This window comes from Idiotropiscis lumnitzeri, chromosome 12 (assembly GCF_059441095.1).
Source record: "Idiotropiscis lumnitzeri isolate Australia: NSW breed Sydney's pygmy pipehorse chromosome 12, RoL_Ilum_1.0, whole genome shotgun sequence".
In the NCBI taxonomy this organism is placed as follows: domain Eukaryota; kingdom Metazoa; phylum Chordata; class Actinopteri; order Syngnathiformes; family Syngnathidae; genus Idiotropiscis; species Idiotropiscis lumnitzeri.
Genome location: NC_142402.1, coordinates 13221318 through 13241378, shown reverse-complemented (window position 1 = coordinate 13241378; position 20061 = coordinate 13221318). Strand labels below are relative to the sequence as shown.

At 41.5% G+C, this 20061-nt stretch overlaps 1 protein-coding gene across 3 annotated transcripts in view; it reads right to left on the bottom strand.

Moving 5' to 3' along the window:
• Positions 1 to 20061, bottom strand: part of ncana (neurocan a) — a 37067-nt gene that overhangs the window by 2032 nt on the left and 14974 nt on the right. For 2 of the 3 annotated variants that reach the window (XM_088311212.1, XM_088311210.1), the window contains exons 3-18: positions 19532 to 19735; positions 19135 to 19317; positions 18361 to 18535; positions 17910 to 18037; positions 17047 to 17343; positions 16022 to 16147; positions 14736 to 14816; positions 14513 to 14661; positions 14131 to 14308; positions 12625 to 13677; positions 7099 to 7209; positions 4473 to 4586; positions 4110 to 4161; positions 2845 to 2951; positions 2120 to 2202; positions 1809 to 1953 (exon numbers count right to left, since the gene is read on the bottom strand). In XM_088311212.1, the coding sequence (XP_088167338.1) occupies positions 1809 to 1953; positions 2120 to 2202; positions 2845 to 2951; positions 4110 to 4161; positions 4473 to 4586; positions 7099 to 7209; positions 12625 to 13677; positions 14131 to 14308; positions 14513 to 14661; positions 14736 to 14816; positions 16022 to 16147; positions 17047 to 17343; positions 17910 to 18037; positions 18361 to 18535; positions 19135 to 19317; positions 19532 to 19735 (3186 nt within the window). The remainder of the gene's footprint in view (positions 1 to 1808; positions 1954 to 2119; positions 2203 to 2844; positions 2952 to 4109; positions 4162 to 4472; positions 4587 to 7098; positions 7210 to 12624; positions 13678 to 14130; positions 14309 to 14512; positions 14662 to 14735; positions 14817 to 16021; positions 16148 to 17046; positions 17344 to 17909; positions 18038 to 18360; positions 18536 to 19134; positions 19318 to 19531; positions 19736 to 20061) is intronic. The other variant, XM_088311211.1, reaches the window with a different exon arrangement.

Here is a 20061-nt window from a genome sequence, read left to right as displayed (position 1 = left end):
ACCACATAACATTCCTTAAAAAAAGTCAGCTACCTTAATGCTAACGCATAATGGGAAACGCGACAAAAATAGCTTTGGTATTGCGGTATTTATAAACCTACTAACAACTTAGATTTGAAAACAGCAGTGGTGGGCGGTCAAGGCCTTCAATTCCTTCTCTACTGGCCTAACATAATCAAGAAAAAAATGATCTTATTCTTCACGTTGATGTCATATTATATCCGAGTGATGTATTTTTAGGTGAGAGTTTTTAATCCAATCAGAATTGAGCTACCTTGTGTTGCCAGGCAGGTTTCACAAAACCAGTAACACGCACTATTTGTCAGAGGCCGTCAGAAACAATCGTGTGGGCGTCTGTTTTGTGTCTCAAGGTTGCTTTTACAGTTGATAGACAGTTGCGATAGCCAATCAGATAACGAGTTGATGACAGTAAGACCTTCGAGTCGGCCTTACGCTGAAGGTGATGAACGCGTCTTGTGATTGGATACTCACTTTTGAGGGAGCAGCGCTATGTGGAATCAACACCCCCCGAAGTCATAACTGGCGACCGTTCGAAAATGTAAAATATATTCTTGCTCTTTTAAACCACAATGGCTAAAGGAGGGATTTAATTGGATTTAATTGAAGATACACTTGCGAGGCCATTTTGAAGACGTATTTTTCAAGAGAAGCTAGGTCGTCCAACAATCACTCAGTACTGTGTAAGTGTCTTTCTGTATAATATTTGTCCAGCCGTGGTGTTATAAATGATGGCAATATGAGGGGGATTTATTCAAGTCGGACTAAGTACGACTTCACAGAAGGCCTAGGTGTGAAATGCGCCACTAGAAAACAGAAAGTAGTACCACATGCAGTCGGAGCATATAACAACACTGATAAGCATGTATTCTTTATCTTCTGCGAATAAATACAAATATTGCTGTTTTATTCTGACTCACTGAGTTGTTGCCCTTTGATTATTATGATTGTGTTATACTGCCCCCTAGTAGCCAAAGCGGGTACTCCAGTAGGAGAAGCACAATGTTAATTGAATTAAAGCATGAAATCATGAGTGATAATCTGTTAAATTCTTTGGGAAGGCTGGAATCGATTATCAGTATTGTGCCGGATCAGGCGTTGCGTTTGGTCACAAATGTGAAGGTACTTTCTGAGGATGAGGACAACAGAACAAAGGCAGGAACGTTGTGCGCTAATCACTTGAGTAATTTTGCGGCAACATGATGTGCTCATTTTCTTTGTTATAAAAACAGGGAAACAAACGTGTCAAATCAATTCTAACGATACAAATTATTCCCTCATCAAATAAAAAAAAACAGGCTCTATTTGATAAGTGTATCTGGATGCTTCTGTGATTGCGTGGAATGGCTCAGCTGACGAGAATGCTTAGTCTCAAATTCACACATTTACTTTCTGCACAATGATTGCGGCCTTTCGGAAATGTTTCGTTATCAGACTTAGACAAGATCAATAATTATTGTTTTCCTTAATTAAGTTGTTTGACTTGTAAAATTTTAATTACTTATCATTGTAATGATTTGAGTAATCGTCTCACCTCAGCCACTTCTGGGAGCTGATAGTTCCGAGAGTAATTATTTGCCCATTATTGATTGAAGGCGTTGAATTAATTTGACTTTTACGCAGACATTTGGAGCTCTCGCTTTTTTGTTTTGTCGCACTGTCGGCTTGATATGAAGAACATATTTTTTGATTATAGTCAGACCTCAAAAGTTGCACTAACAAATTGAAGTTCAATGAAAATTCTTTGGGGAAAAAAATGTGCCTCAAAAGTCAAGTTCTGTAAAAAGTACCTGTTCCCTTTTTGCAGATGTAGGGCAGATTGTAGTTGCAGGGCACGTCGTTCCATTTGCCATCCTCATGAGCAATGGTCACAACACAGTCCTCACCTCCTGCAAAGAAGTTATCTGGTTGGCTCTCCCGCCAGTTCTCGTACACCTGCAAAAGCAATGGTTTTGTTTTATTTATCAGCAGGCTGCCCGACTGGAATCTGGATTTCATTTGCGCACGAGCATTTTCATACAATATTCTGCTGTTAATACAAAGACCTTTTAGACAAATATAAATATCCAGACTGTGGCAATATTAAAGAGTGCTGACTGACTAGTTCGTTGCCATCAGTCCACTGAAAGTCATCCTCCACTGTGCGGTCGTTTAGGCCCACCCAGGCGTTGTCGTGGCCAAGACCTGTAAAGAACCAGATTTCATGAAATAATATTCTCATTATATATAAGTGATTCACATCTCTGTGAAAATGATCCGATTATATTTTTTCCATTTCATTTCCCCCCCCCAAATTATTTTTCAATCCATTTAATTATTTTTTGGTTATCTTTCTATGCCAGCGATGTTTAGTGACAGGCAGAACATGTACGTGCTCATCCACTAGATGGCAGAAGAGACAATAAATGCGTGCCCTCGTTGCCATTCGTAAAATGATGCTTTATTTTCAGTCCAAATTTCACACTTAGTTAGTAAATTTGTGAAGAAATTGAGACCTTATTTCAGTACATCTAAATTTTGTGCCATTTTTGTGTGGTAGTTTGCTTTGAGTTTTTTCATTGCAAAAATGAGTTTTGGCTCAATACAAAAAAATATATTGGGTGTTAAATGTTTTTGTTATTTTGGTTACCCCTGGTAACCGTATCTGGGCAAAATATTTTAAAAATTAAATATATTTATTTAAGATACAGCACAGTTCTTGCATTGGCCTTTGTTAGATGGTAAGTAACATTTTGGATAAAGGGTATAATTCATTTTATTTTATTAAGCTTGTTGTTTCTGCACTATTTTGTTTGTGTTTAGCATGTGTCCTGCACCCCAACTCACCATTGATAAACTCCTGCTCATTGGCAGAGGTAACGCTGCTCAGGTGGGCGCTGTGCTCTCGGCAGTCTTTCTCCGCGTCTTCCCACGTGTGTCTGTGGGTGAAGTACCTGAGAGACGAAAAACACCCACACATTTTGTCCCGCTTCCATAAGATATGCTGTCTCACTAAATCTCCTCTGCCGCTAATTAGAAGCTCAACATGAAAGCAAAAATATGTATTTAGAGGGCCATTAATCGCAGCATGGCTCACAAGGGAGCTTTCACCTTGACATAAAATGTTAAACATGTCACTGTTTACCAATAGCTTTTTGCTTCAAGAAAAAGAAAGCTGTATCTGAGGGACAATTTCCACAGTCCTACCAAAAATATATTTTTTTTGTGGGGTAGTCCGTAATGTAACAGGTTTTAGATGTCACTGTATCCCATTAGCCCAAGATGGGACCTGCTCATTGAGAGAAACAAGCGCCGGGTTTCCACAAATTACAACAAATATGTATATATAATGAGGATTTGTATAGGTAGTTTTAATATTTTGTTTTTGTTTTCATACAGCAGTTAGTTCTGTCCTCCCATAAGTGATACTAGACTGTACAACAGCACCTGGACTTTTTATTTTACCTATCACACTGCCTTAAACAATATGAATAAACAAAACGAGTCGTGTTTTAAAATGTGTTATCGGTCATTTTTCATAATTGCGTGTTTGCTGCTTTTAACAAAAATAAGAAACAATTCTGATTGGGCTAGCTGAGCTAGCTTATAGCGATGATGCTTAATCAATCATTTTGACAACATGGAATGACAGAATGTAACAATCTAACGTGTGTGGTTAAGTGTTATTTCAATACTTTTTTAGTTGTTTTTTGTAAAAAAAAAAACACAATTAAATACATTTAAAAAAAAGCTACTTTAATGATATTTAGTTACTTCTTTGTGTTGTAGTTTTTACATGCAGGCAGCCTACATAATCAACCTATTAGCAAAACTGTACGATACTACTGTACTAAAAAAATTGATTAAACAAACAAATCAGTATTGCTCAGCCCTTATTACAGTTAACTAATAGATGGCACTTGTAGAACTGTTTTATCTTTGGCCGGCAATCAAATCACAGCTGTGGTGACTAATATATAATATGCCACTCCTTCTCGTGTGTCTCATAATTATTTGTTTCTATGCCGGTCTCAAAACATTGCTTTTTGTGAAATGGCTCCATGGCACACAAAAAAAAAAAGATTGGGGAGCCTTACATTGGAATTTCTTACCTGTAGCAATGGCCGTGGAACTTCCTCCAGCCGTGCTCACATCCCTCTATGTCTGCGGAGGAAAAACAAGAGAAGCTATCAGGATTTCTTGTATTCTAATTGAAAGAACAGGAGCAAAGTAGAAGGTAAAGATGGGAGGAGAGGCATTTGGAAATTTGCAGCCTCTTCTCTCCCTGCATCTTTAATCTGCTTTAGTAAAGTAAGAAAGAATTTGTATTTTATTCTTTCCCACCAGAGTGCAGCATATACATTCTTTGCATCCACAATTACGTCACGCAAACGAGTAAACGAGAATTTCCGTGTTATTTCGCCGAGTCATTCATTGTTTGTCTCTTAGTGTCGGCTCAGTGTTTCACCTCTCACCTTTCTCGCATGTGTCTCCTCCGTAGCTGGGCAGACAAAGGCAGAGGAAAGAATCAATCTTGTCGATGCAAGTGCCTCCATTTTCACATGGCTCCGACTGGCAGTCGTCAACGTCTGCGAGGCGGGAGAACGAGAGAGGGGGGAAAAAAGAAATCTCATTAGGGCTCACATGAAAAGGATTTTCTGGAAGTGAAGAGAAGAAAATGTATCCATTCGTGTGGCTTTTCGCCACTAACACAAAAAACAATTCTTGCTTAAAAGAAGAGCACTACATTGATGTTAGAGAGTATCGAGTCAAGACGAAACAGGATGTGTGGTGGTTTAATCCCCTTTGCATTTTGTCCTTCCCATTGTCTCACGTAAGGAGACACTCAAAATGACTTGTATAGCCTCAGTGTTCATTTGCATCTTAAATGCTCAACCCTTAAAAAAAACAAAATGGTGCCTTGAGATCGATTGTTGAATTTGCGACGAGAATTGGAACTTTAAACATACTTATCTTAAATTATTGACACAATGAAATGAATGGAAATGTCATTTTTCGGTTCTAGTCTCCCCACAAAGTAACAATGTTAAAAAAAACAACAACAACAAAAAAAAACGCTCTAATTTTGTACTTCATGAAAATATACAGTAATGACCTCGTAAAATTGAATCTTGAGAACTTTTGACGCATTGTTTTGCTTCAATTCTTCTTCTCCTTCTGGTGTGCATGCCTTGGCCACATTTCACAACCGAGTAATATAAACCATTTTTTTTTTTACAAATGTTGAAGAATATGAGGTACTGTTGAATTGTCTGTCTACACGCTTTGCCCCACCGTCTGTGTTCAAGGCTCAAAAGTACGTTTATCAGCAGTTCACTTTTAAAGCAGCTGAACGGTGCCATTTAGCGACCTACATGTATTATATGCCACTCAGTATGACTTGCTGTGTGATATAAAGTTATTGACCGACAGTGCTTAAAAAAAAAATGGTAAAACGACAAGAGCTCGCTTGGAATAGTCCATATTAAAAGAACTTCCTGACGCTGGATGGCCTCTTTGATGAATTTGTGAAATCCAACTACCAAACTTTTAGATTTAAAGGTCCAGTTTAACACATAAAAATCAATCTTCTATTCATACTGTATATCAACCATCACTCATCCTTCACAACTATCACCCCTCCCACAATCCATCGATAATCAATCAACTGTCTTTGACCTTGAATTCATTCAGTCACATTTTCGCCACCCGCCAACAATGGCCCTTCTACCTTTTATTCATCCATCATATACAGTACACATCATCATCCATCCATAATTCATGCACATCCTTCATCCATAATCAATCATCATCCATTAATCCATCCATCATTCATCCATCAACTATTATGAATCCACCACACACATTCATCATCCGTCAATCCTTGAAAGAAAACGTAACGGTGCTACTTGAAATAAGGCAAGTAGGAGTATGAGGATGTCACCACCCGTGGTCGGTTTATGCGTCCGCGTTCACTGCATCATCACTCAAGTGTGCCTTAAGAGAACCAATTAAACACTCCAATTTGCTCCTTGAAGGCAGAGCAGGCCGATTTATACCGCGTGTCACAGTTCGTGCAGGTGTCTAATATGGGACTTGGCCATGGCTCACAAACATCCCCACAGCATTATTACATACACCATTACAATGTAATTAGATCCGGTACACGAGCTATATCAAGCGATTACATTTGCATAGATAATGTTCCATGTTTGTTTTGGCTGTTGTACGACGCGATGGTCTATTCTTCAACATAACTGCAGCATAATGAGACTTTTATTGCTTTATTCTTAAGCACAAAAACAGCTGAGTGAATTGAGCGTATAACGTAGGATAGGTTTTAAAAAAAAATAAAAATCTGTGAATGAGTAGGTATGTCTAACTGTGAGCAATATATTGACTTTAATAATGTTACAGAAACGGAGAGCGGCAGTTTCAAATGCACTTTTCAGCCATTTATTGAATGCCGCTTGGACAGTAAAACAATGAGCACACTCGCAAAGAAGCTGTTGTCACCCACAGCTCTTGCCAAGACTCTCGCTGACGTCGCACATGACCTACCAGGCCCCGCCTCTTAAAGGCACATGCATTTATACAAGCGCTACAATATGTCCAGTTTATGCCCACCATGTTTTGTTTTCATTCAAATACAGTATGTGTACAAAGCTTGATTTTATATTTATTTATAAATGTAAATGTTTAAAGTATATCAGAAGGTAAAACTAAATAAATGTATTTTCCGTGATTTTCACCGATTGCAGGTGGAGCGACCCAATAATTTGTCTGGCTGCTGTAATTTTTTTTTTTTGATGATACTATTCCTTGTCAGTGAGGAATAGTGGCAATTTGACCTTGAGGGAGCATCACATCATCCTATTTCGACATTCTGTCAGTCCAATGTTTGACCCGCCGCACCATTACCCTTTTTCTATTGAACCCCAGGAAGGAAAGCTCAAGTCTTTAACTTGCCCCAGGAGCACTGCCGGAGCGCCTTCTGTCAGTGTGTACCGCCTGACGCAATGTCGACTTCATCATGCTTGTGTGTGAAGTCTTGGGGTGTGTATTTGTGTTTATGTGAGTGTCCGTGGAAGCATCACTCACCAATCTCACAGTTCTCCCCCGCATACCCTTGTGGGCAGTAGCAGCTGTAGCCTGTTCCCTGAGGAAGGCACTTTCCTCCATGCAGACATGGGTTTGTCACGCAGGGGTCCACTGAAAGAAACAATTCAGCATGAGGAGTGGGTAGGAACTGGAATAAAGGATGATATTTATGTTAAAATTCCAAACAATTAGAAATATTCTTGTTGAGATTAAAAAAGTAAGATTAACAAAAATATAGTGTTAATTTATCAAATAACCTTTCATAGTTCACCTGTTAAGATGATTGGAAATTCCAAAACTTGCCCCTGGAGTACATATTAAATAATAATTAGTCTATCATACTTGAAACTCATTATATTTTCTTCATCTGATGAGCAAATATGGTACCTTAAGGGCTACTAGACGAGTATTCTTGGTGTAATCCATCTTGATTGAAATTGCAAAGAACACAAACAAAAACGTTTTATCTCATCTATTCTAAATGTTCGTACTCATAAATGTATTTGTATTCGCGCTGACGAGATTTGAACATTGAAACGAAATGATTGATTTTTTTTCATTTTTTACATGACTTGAGAGCAAACATTTGAGATAGGAGTATGGTGACAATAAAATTAATTGAGCTAACTCCAGAAAAGCAAGATGTTTAATTGCTTCAAGTTGAAGTTTTATCTCAAACTAAAGCTAAAACAAAGAGAATTACGCGATGTAATTCAAACAACAGTATAACTTTTTTCCACTAGCTTAATGCTAACACATAATCTGAAACACCATTGCCGAGCTACCAAAAATGTGCCTTTTATAATAATAATAATAATAATAATAATGCCTTTATTAGTCCCACAATGGGGAAATTCGAGATTTGAACCCAGGCCTCCTGGGGAGACTGGGTCCTGAACGCGGCGCCTTAGACCACTCGGCCGTCCTGGCAGCCACAAGATTCGAACCCAGGCCTCCTGGGGAGACTGGGTCCGGAACGCGGCGCCTTAGACCACTCGGCCATCGTGGTATCATATTATAAAGTATCACACTATAGTGCAATATTCCTTATTAGAATTATATCTAGATGTACATGACCGCTCACAATTCCAAATGAGCTATTTTAAATAAACCTGCCCGCGGCCAAGCAATGCTAATTAGCCATCAACTCAGCTCAGCCAAAACCAATGGCTCCAAGACACTTATATCCATTTCGCACTCCACCTCTTTTCACAGAGATCAGAAGCCAGAGCGCTTCAACCTTGCCATCCACTCACAACCACAGTTGTCATGGTTACCATATGGAAAGCAAGCCCCCGGTTCGCTCCGCCAAGCGTAGTGGGCATCGTGAGAACTTCAGACACGAGACGTCCTCGCCAGAAATGAGCTGACCCCCCGCTGAACACCTCGGCCCCGCCATTCACCCGCTAAATGCATGCATGCGTGTGGTCTGTTCCCACAATTCCACATTTCCATATCAATTGACGCAGCACCACGTCTTTCTCCCCTCAACCGCTCATTATGGCCACTTAGGGTCTTCGTTCAGCTTGGTCGCAAACCTAGCTGTGGGAAGCTTTGTTCTGCCACCTCTGACAGTGTGTGCGTGCATGCAAAGGCTTCTCCGTTGTTTGCAACGTGTAATGCGTGGAAATCAATAGCTGGCCTATGATTATTCGTGAGTCCACTAACTCAGCAGATGGTGCAGATGGACATCAAATGAATAGAATATGAATGCAATAATGCAACAAAAGTAATTAACACCCACCTTAAAATGTTCATAATTGCCTGTGTAAAACCGTAAACAGACCACAAACTGTATGATCCCAAAACAGCATCAATTTATCTTACATTATCCAAGACTTGGAATAAGCTGTTTCGCATCACAGCATGAAGTGCAAAATATGCACTTTGCTTCTAATTAAAACGCGCTGAAAAGCAAAATTAGGAATCAACGGCAAAGACGGTCCCAAAAGTTTTGCTTGGCAGGATGCATGCACGTGTCTCACAACGCCAATTGTAGTTGTTGTTGGAGTAGTTGGAGGTCAAGGCTCGAGTAGCTAGTAACAAGTTTCTGCTGGCTACTCGCGCGGCTGCGATGTGAAATTGCTCCACATGCAGCGTGGTGAAATTGAAATAATGTAGAACAATGAAAGTGCAGTCCGTGAGCACCAAGCCAAAAATAAGCACGGGGGAGCGAGGAATTTGGTGTATCTAGTGAGTGTTTATACTCAAAAAAAAAAAAAAGGGATTAAAAAAAAAAACTACCAGTCACCAGATGCAGTTTGATGCTGCATGTACTGTTAATTTAAGAAACAAAAATTATGATTATATAAAAAAGTAAACAAAAAATAAATAAATGACTCCACCAAATGTGAAAAATTCTCCTCAAATGAAGTTATTCATTTGCAAAATTGCTCTGCAAGGAAATCCAAATTATTTTGAAGAGCCTTGTTACCCCTCAAAAATATATGGCTTCGAGATGATTCGCCTGCAAGGATTGTGACCTGCTTCACGACGTGTAAAGACAGCAAATTGTCAAGCAACAAGGATACGTCATCGTTTGTTAGCATTTTATTAGCCACGCCACAGAGCAAAAACAAACCCATGCAGCTTTGAAACTCCACGGATGACCTTGGCTAAATCGAGCATCTTTTTTAAAGTTGTTATCAAAGCATTTAAAAAAAAAAAACGCACAAAAGCTGAGGATAGGTTCAACAGAAAAAAAAAAAGCACCATCGGCAGAGATTCACTATTTAGCCGTACCTTGACGACACCAATCTGTGACAAGATTTGCACCCTTCCACATCGGTCAAGGTCAGGGCTTGCCCCAACAAATATCAAGCGACGTGGCAGGCTAAGCTATGAGCAGGCGCGTTGAAAAAAAATAAACCTTGCTCAATTGGCTGTTCATTAAAGTGAGTGGTGCAGAAAAATCAATAGTGTGCGTGTGTGTGCGTGTGTGTGCGTGTGTGAGTGTGTGCATCAGACAGATTGAACTATCCTCTAGTCCGCTCAGCATCTGACACGACCCAAACAAATAACGCAACAAATAGATTCACACAAGGGACAAAAGTGATCCCTGAGACGTTCATTCACACATTCTGCACGAGCAGATGTATTTTGTATAAGCTGCATGCTGGACGCTACGTGAAGATATTTCAGAATTTATTCATCTTGTTAGAATTTTTTTTTTTTTTTTTTTTTTACATTACTAGTGCCACTTTAAGCCTACTAGTATGCAATTAAACCGTACAAGTAGATAACTTCCACAGTTAACACGACGACGCTCAACTAGTAGGCATGGCCCTAGTAGCTTCCTGACCTGCACTAGTGGCAACAAACTGGCAACTAGTAGTTTGCCTCATTTGTAATGTGGGTTGTTCAACTACTACACTAAGTCAAAGTTTTCCCACTCATGTCCAGAAATATCATGCAAATTATCAGTCCTTCTACTACTGCGTCCTTGTAGGACTAACGTCTTTGTACTAGTAAGACCATTCAGCTCACTCCAGTACAACCACTGCCTCACAGGAAACAATTTTTATTCCACTACTGTGGTCTACTTGTATGCAATTTAACTCTCAACTGTGCTGCACTAGTAACATCACTAGGCCTATCTAATAGGCATGTATCAAGAACTAGCAGCCTCTTGGACTATTGGACTAACAGCACCAAGTCTCTCACACTAGTAGTTCCGCATCACATCTCACATTTATTTGTCCAAGTGCACTGAATTTCCGTAGTAATGACAAAGAGGGTACTAGCACAATCTCACCCCCACCACAATGACACAAAGAGCGTACTAGTACACAGTACAAGCAGGATATCGAGGATAAATAATAAACATAAATGCGCAAACATCTTTCCATGAATGCATCTCTTCGGAGAGTCCGAAAAATGGCAACATGTTTTTGAAAGCATTCATTTTGTTTGCCTCCTCGTGACTCTTCATTGCCGTTGTTTTCTCTGCCCCCACAATCAACCAACTGATGAAGCGACGAGGACCAAAAACTACCTGCGCCACAAAGACCAGAGCTTGAGGAGCGCCATTCCCCCGCAAGCTCATCCATCTACATCTCGAGTTTGTGTGGTTAACATATCAGCGTGTGTGTGTTCATGGCCCTCCGCCTGCATGCCTCCAGGGGCTCTCGCTCAATCAATCAACCTTCATCCCGAACACAAGCAACCCCGGTCGGTCGCCCCCGGCCCCGAGGATTGCTCGTCGATACGATTTACAGCTGTTCTCTCCTCTTCCCGCCAGTTGGCAGCTTTGACTTACTCGCTGCAGATTTGCAGAGGAGCAAAGTAATCACCATCGAAATGTGGGATATCAACAATGCCCGTGAGGATTTCAACTGGCGGGTGATGGGATGTTTCTTGTGAGTGTGCTCATTATCAAGCAAAAATAGGTGGAAAAGCAAGCCGGGAGCTGCACTGAGATGCGCCGTGCTGCAGACTTAATCAGCAGATTGTCTACACTGGCGGTAAGGTGGTCGCTCCCATTCTGATGAGAATGCAGCCGGGGGGGCTAACACTATTATTTTGAATACATGAGGTAGTGACAAGGTCAGGGAGGAAATGAAATGTCAATCTTCAGTGATAATCCCCTACAAATGGAGTCCCATTTTCGAGTTAGAAGAATTACACATGAATTCCCTTGCCGTAAATCGTATTTCTACCTGCCTCATTGACCTACTCAGATATTAATGATTCACACATTAAGTACACACGACTCATGTTCTTGATCGCTAAATCAGCTGCCTTCAGGATTCAGCCATGTGAGTCATTACTCAGCAGCACAACAAGCAACTGCTGATATGTTATTTGCTCTTCCAGGCGTCATCAAATAAACCTTGAAAGATTTCACGGAAACTATCACACTGAAGCGGCAACTCATCAATTACGCTTTGTCAATTAGTGTGTTGATCAGCATGCGGTGCATGCAGCAGACACGACTACTCCCAGTAGTCGTGACATTGTAATTGCATGGCAAAGATGGAAATAGAGAGCGTGGTCAAATTCAGTCATGATCTTAACTCACCTTTGACGTCTTTAACCGTCGATGGCAGTAAATGAGTTAAAAAAAAAACATGTACTTAATCATATTAATATATATTTAGGATTTATGTATTTAATGTACTGTGCATGCTTTTTTTTTATGTCTGTGCCTCGGCTTCTTCTTTTATGCTTCAGTGATGCAGTATGCAGTAAAATGTTGTTTGAGTTCATATTTCAATGAACATGAATATCTCTTTCGCTTTATTATGAACCTGCACGTTATATAACAGTGTCGGATTCTTTAACCCTTCAACACTGCATAATTTCAAATATTGAATAAATTTGTAATTTCCATTTTATATTCTTTTTTTTACCATTTGTCCAGGGAAAATGTTGCTCATTTGCAGCAATGTTTATTAATGTGCATTGTCCCTGTTCGATAAACCAAATTAAATGACTTTGTTCAAAAAAAAAAAAAAAAAAAAAGCACATGTCGATTGAGATCTTAATAAGAAGGAGATTACATTCAAGCAGGACATCTGTGCTCACCAGCTGGGACCAGAGTGATGTTGCTGACATTGAACCTGCTCCCCTCCTCCTCCATATTGCCTGGTAACGGGGACCCCGAGCCCACAGTCTGGGACCAGGCGGGCTCCTCCTCTTCTGGAGGGCGATCCATCGAGACGTTGAGAACCGCCACGCTCTCAACTGGAACCCACTCGAGCAGTGCTATGGGGTCTGCGGAGATGTTCTGGTTCTCTGAGGGCGGAACTGACGGAGGGCTTCCTGATCCAACACTTAGAGCTGGAGACGATGCGGCAAAAGGGGCGAGAGACGGTATAGACTGGGCTGGGGATGGAGATGGACTTGGAGTGGAGGTCGACGGTGAAAAGGGTGAAGTCGTGTATGCTGAAGTTGATGAAGAAGTAGAAGAGGAAGAAGAAGGAGAAGGAGATGAAGGCTGCAAATCATCTTGGACAGATGCGGATTGTGTTTCAGTTGAAAAGGTGGACAGCACTTTGGACGTTGATAGGTCAACAATCTGAGACGTGGACATCACAGCTGGCTCGGGAGTGGTGGGAGGGTTTGTGGTTGTGGTGGTAGTGGTCTGTCCTTTTCTGTGACCTCTTTCTCTAGACCTGGACCTTTCTCTTGGTTTACTGGTCCCGACTGGGCGTCGAGAGACTTGAATCTCCCCTTTGACCTCCGCAGCGGTAATCTCTCCACTGCCTTCATCATCTCCTCTTCCCTTTTCTTCTCTGTTCCTATCCTCCCCTCTATTCTTCTTGCCCCTGCCTCTTCCTCCTCTGGAACTGGCTCGGGACGTCACCGTGACCTCCTTCTTGTCACTGGACTGGGTTGTGGTTTCAGCATCGACGCGAAGCCAGGTTTCCCGGCTGTATGGAGTTGTTTCAGGGACTGGGGTGGAGGCGGCGGACAGACGTGTCTGGGGAGTCTCCTCACTGATGGTCGTCCCTGTCGTCATGGAATTATTGGAGGCGGGGGAAGAAGATGGCAGATGAGTGGATGGTTCTTCATTGGTGGGGGTCGTATTGTCCTTGGAGGCACCAACAGAGAGGAATCTTCCCCAAGAAAATAAATCTGCAGGAGTGTCAGGAAGAAAAGAGTAATTTTAAAAAATGCCTGACACAAAGTGTTGTCTTAAGTCCCATCCAAAGTTGTACGATAAATACATTTTCCCGGTACACATTATTAATATACATATATGGCCTTTTGTACATTAAACACAAATATCCTAACATATAACTACAATGTCAAAATATACACCACTAATTATTTCCACCCTGTGGCAATTTTTGACATTTTAAGCAGCCAAATCACACAAGATAGATAACAATAATAAGGGTTTCATGTTTTTTTGCATAATCCAAGGCAAAAGTCCTTAGTCTGTTCTGAATTATTAATGTCAGTTTTTGTTCTCCGATATGTCTTTATTTAGACCACTTGTGTTATTTTTACATTTAGCGTGCTTTGAAAACGTATTACTTGACTCTACAAAGGCGCAGACACAAAACTAAACATAAAAGTACCAACCTGGTGATGCTGTCGTGGCCAAATTGCCTTCATCCTCCTCCTTCTCTTTCTTCTTCTTCTTAACGTCTTCTTCACCTGCTTTTCCCTGAGGAGTTCCAGTCACTTCCTCACTTCCTCCACCAGTGCCTACCAGGTAGTTCCAAGGCTTCCAAAAGGATTTGACAATCCCTGAGATGACCTGGAATTATTTATTATATAAATTATCAATTCAGATATCCAATCAAGGTTTTAAGGGTGGAAGGTAGAGAGGCCTTCTCAAAGCACTGACCAACATTTACATTTGCGGTGCTATACTGGCTCAATCTAATCAATCATGAATCAGCTTAATTGCCGATCAAGAAAATATAATCAAATATCGATCTTCAGAAGGCAAAAAACTAACCTTCTTCTCAGCAGGTGTTGGAACGATAGAAGGCCGGGGAAATTCAGGCGAGTCGGGCTCAAATGGTTCTCCCCAGTCGATGCTTTGACCCGCAATCATTTGAAGGCTCACGTATGACTCTGAGGACTCTGAGGACCACGGGTCGGAGGCTGGGAACATAGTTGGTATTTATTCTTCGGGTTTGGACATCAGGGTGAGCAAAGATGTTATCAACTGGTCTTACAAGCATTGACGCCAAGAAGGGACTGCTCCTCCTGGAGGTCCACTAGTCCGGTCCAGTTAGATGGCGAATGGTCACTATCACCTGTGGGTCCCAGAGGTGCAAAAGGTTATCACACTCTGTGCTCATGTAGAAGTACAGATACTTGCGTCTAAATCATGTACATTGCACGTTTGAAAGTAATTGCTGAAAACGGGCCAAGTTTGAGAACTAAGTTGCGTTGAATCGTAGAGCTACAGCATGAAACTGTTTTTCATTGTTTCAGTTTTCCCAATTTTGGGGGGCGTGGCTAAAACAGGGCCCAGTGACGCACTTGTGATCCAGCATGAGTGCCCCTTCACGAATATATCGCAACTTGCGTGCCAATATAAAGTGCCTCATTGTCGATCATGAGTCTGTGCACGACATGAATAGAAGGGTGGAAAACTGAGAAGCAGGGGGGAAAAAAAGGAAATTTAAGCACCTTGTTGTTGCAATGTGAAAACGCCCTGTGATAGATACTCTACAGCCAGCAGAGGCTTTAAGCAGATATTGCCGGCAATAAGTCGGAATCGTTTCCAGTGATGGTTGGACGGCGATGTAATCGATTCTGTTTCTAACTTTTATGGACAGAATTTATAGGTGCATTTATTTTTATTTTTATTTTTATTTTTATTTTTATTTTTTGCAGATGACGTGGTATTGTTGGCTTCTTCAAGTCGCGATCTCTTCTGCGACAGAATGTGAAGCAATTGGGATGAAGATCAGCACCTCCAAATCTGAGATGGTCCTCAGTGGGAAAAGGTTGAAAAGATAAAAGCGGCCGAAACTGATTTCTTCCGCCGGATGTCTGGGCTTTCCATTAGAGATAAAGTGAGAAGCTCAGTCCACTGAGAGGAGATCCGAATCGAGCCGTTGCTCCTCCACATTGAGAGGAGCCAGGTGAGGTGGCTGGTGCATCATTCGGATGCCTCCTTGGACGCCTCCCTGGTGAAGTGGTCCAGGACAATCAGGAGAAACTATGTCTTCCGCTTGGCCTGGGAATACTTGGGGATCCCTGCGTAAAATCTGGAAGATGTGGCATGGAAGAGGGAAGTCTGGGCTTCTTTGCTAAACTGTCTCTGCCACTCATCCCCAGATAATAGATGGATTCCACCCATCCTACATTGACGTGTCGTAACATTCCAAAGTTCGGATAATGAGAAACCATGTCCCAACTTTTGACTGATAGAGTATTTGAGGAAAAAAAATATACATTTAATGAATTGATAAATCAGCTTGTTACAGAAGTGATATGACAAACGTAAAACCTTTAGTTGTAATGGTAGGTGGGCTCTGTGTTCCTGAAGACGCAGTACTGGAGTCTGTGAGGTAGCTCCAGGGCTTCCACAGGGAGGTATAGATCTGAGAGAGGGTGTCCGTGTTCTCCACTTTACCTACAGAAATAAAGATAAAAAAATGCCGACTCACCGTAAGATTTCCAGCCAATACGTAGGATCTAACAATTCTGACGTGAATCCTTCCATTGCTTGTGGCAATCCAGCTTTTTTCAAAGCTGCGTGACAGTGTGAAGATGTAGCTCAGGATTTACTGTTGCCATAGCGACAACACTGGCCGTGGCATGCTCTGCCACTGTTATTACAGACCAAACTCGAGGCTTCTACAGCTTGGAGGAGTACTTGGAGTGAGGGCTTTCGGCCTGTCAAGGACATTTAAAACTACCTCCAGTAGCTTCGCTTTCCCTCAACAAATTGTTTATTTCAGCAGCCAATCACTCATACGACACTCGACGGCAGTACGATCAGGAGGTCTTGGGTCCTCGTTCCATTTATTGCTTTAGCAATCATCAGACCGAATTAATTTTCTTTATCTTGACTAAAAAAAAAAAAAATCAACTAATAATCACTATTATCATTAATTATTATCTTTCATTCTCTTTGTGTATGTGATTGTTTTAAATACACCCATCATTCTCTTTGTTTTATGTTTAGTTTGACAGAAGAATTAAATTAGGGGCGACGATACACTGGTTAATTATTTTCGGGAAAGAATTGTTCACTATCTGTCAAACTGCTGTTTATTGCGATCGCATCTTCAATTTTTGCTCTACCGGAAAATCTGGTGCAAAAAAAAAAAGAATCTAACATTAAGTATACAGTCACAGCAGATGTGATTGTCTCAATTTCTCCAAGTGCACAATAGTGAAATGTGGAATGATGCAGAGATACTGTGAATTTTTAAATAGCAGTGACCTGAAGGAGCTGGAAATGTGTTGGGCTGAGCCCACCGTCAAAACAAACAACTGTTGTGAAAAATACTTAAATCAGATGATCACCTCCTACTATACCTCTGTAGCAGTACGCATCATACAGCGCTGTGGTGTTATCACTTGTAATGTTCGACGTCACAGTGTGGACTCCCGTCTTGTTCCCTCCACAGTCAGGGCGAGGGAGGCTGACCGGGTAGTGGACGCTGCCATCAGAAAGCCAACCTGGGGCGCAGCTATCCAGGCCGGCCCTCCAGGCCAGATAAAGCTGCCCCACGGTGGCCAGCTGGCCCCCGAGGGACACGCAGCGGTCTGAGGCGGAAGACAGCGACAACCTGCCAGGAACTGAGGCGTGAAACACCTCGCCTGAAGGCAGGAAAGAAAATGGGAAGATGCTATAGGAGCTCATTTGATGGCTGCATTCAAAAGGTTTGACACAGAGAGGGTGGTGGGAAAAACATTTTTCTTATATTTGTATATATTTATATTTTTATATTTTTTACCAACTGTCCCAGGTGAGGCAGAAATAGCGGACTATTTTTAGTGGCACGTTCTACTACAAACATGGCAGTAGCAGGAAGGCGTGCATTGACTAAAAATAAATGACAGTGTTTGTGAATGTCACCATGGCAAGTTAGTCAGAATTCTGCTTATTTTTTAGACTTTTATCCTGATACTATGAACCCTCATTTACCGTGGGGGATGCATCAGGTCCATCATGTAAACCTTTCTAAATAGTTGTACAACTCCCATATACTTCAAACGTACTTAAAGTAATTAAAATATACTTCTTAAACACATCTAAAAGGTATTTGAGCATCAAAATGTATAATGTATACGATAAAAAACAAAAAAATAAATAAAGTTGTCATGGTACAGTACAATAAATCTATTTTTGATAGTGTGCATGTTTGCGTGTGTGCGTGTACTACCATCGAGTTCCTTTGCAAAGCAGTACACATCGAACAACTCTTTGGGGTCCCTTTTCCCATAATTCCTCACTCCAGCAGAGTACTCCTTATGTCCAGAGCAGTCCGGCTCAGTTGACTGGACAGAATAGCTGCAGAGACAAGGAAATATGAATCACGTTTATTGCGCCAAAGTTGATGAAAAGAATGAGAAGATTGACTGCAGCAGAACGGAGAGAAGCTTTTACATTCCGGGGCGGGGCGTATAATGGGACAACAATTTTAGGTTTCACTGCTACACTGCGACACAGCAATTTCCTGCTGAGAGGATGTGTGCGATAGAAAATGAATAAAAGGGCGGTCGGTATTCATTAAGAATAATTCAAAGTATTTTTCAGCTGACAAAGAAAGAGTGGCAGACTCTAACTCTAATGCGCACAGCAGCTAAGTGGCAAATTATTTCTTCTCTCCTCACCGGACAGTCTGATCATCCAGCCAGCCAGCTGCACAGCTGGCGAAGCCGTCGTAGTACGCGGCCCACATCTGCGCCGATGTGGCCACCTGAGCCGAGTTCTCTTGGCAGGCTCGCCGGGCATCTGCAAAGGAGAGGGCGTAACGAGCGCTGGGAGCCTGGTAATGAAACACCACACCTGCGGAAGCACACAAATGCACACATGGGTCAGTTTTTCTCTTATTCCATATAGGAAAGCACAGGGATCTCATTCCCTTGACGGACATAAAGGTTCCGCGGGAATTTCACAGGCGAGCCACCTGAAAGAATATCATTATTCAGCTCAAATGCCTTCATTAAAAAACAATTAGACAATTACTCAGGTGGAAATTGAGTTGAGAAAAAAAAATGGGCAGCACAAGAGCTCCACAGTCCATTAATCAAGTCAGTCATTGTGATTTGACTGATTTGCTGAATTAATGTTATTAATGCTTAATTAATCAGAGATGCCAAAAAGTATTCACGTGACATAATTACGAAGACGTACGTACATATATTTATGTAAAAAAAAAAGAAAAGACTTGAAGTTGGACTCCAACTTTGGTCCTTAAATAAAAGTGAAAAATAATATAATAACAAAGTGCTTTGTTACTTTCCACCGCTGAAATTAAAATCAAATCACGGGCATGCTAGCACATCAAATTAGCATTAAAAAAAAAAAAATCATCATTAAAGAAAATGAAAATCTTTGATGGGTCTGATCGTCATCATGTTATTGTCGCTGACCGCTGATCTTACCGTAGACCACCAGGGGAACGGCGTCTCTTTCGTAGTGGTTGCCCATGACAACCTGACAGTGGTAAGTGCCTGAGTCGTTGGTACGCAGACTGGAGATCTCCATGGTAGCGTTGAAGGGATTGGCAGCGTATCCTGGCAGCCTGACACGGCCGCTGAAAGCCTTATTCACCTTGATTACATCACCTTTTGGCAAACAGGCACAGACAGAAGGACAGACAAAAAAGAGAGACATCATGCAGATTTGAGAAAAGAACGAAACAAAACCCTTGAAAGCCTCAATCACATTATTGATGATCACATGATTTCCAACTTTATGGAGCGCTTTGTGCTCAAAGCAACGTCCATTTAAGGCACGTTCTTATTTTTTTGAATGACTTTTTAAAAAATGTTATATTACCTTCAGCTGACAGCACAACACGCTCCAGAGGGGCGTCTTGCCCACCCGCGGGAAGCCTTACGAGAGTCCACAGGAGGCGGACACTCTGAGCGGGTGAGCCGGTTGGAAGAGTAAAGACGCACGGCAGCACGGCTTCCCCCGCCAACGGCTGCTGTACAGTAGGATGAGTGACTTTCCGCATGTTAACGATGGAGGACGATGCACCTGCAGAGAGGACGAGAGTGAGCAGCAAATTGTAAAATAACAATTGTGAGGATCCGTGCTTATAATGTAGCGAGGGGGAAATCATTCTTTGTCCGAGCACATCAATGCTTTTTGGATTAAAGCACAAATCCGGCGTCTCATTGATTAGAGCTCTCTGCACTGTAGTAGAGGAGAAATGTAAATGAGGGTCAGCTCTGGCTTTAAACCAATTTGTCTGCTGATCAGACATCGGGGATTCATTAGCAATTTTCACACAATCTTTGTCATTACTCGAAAAAAAAAAAAAACTCAATGCTCATTATGCATGCACACCCAAACGTGATCTT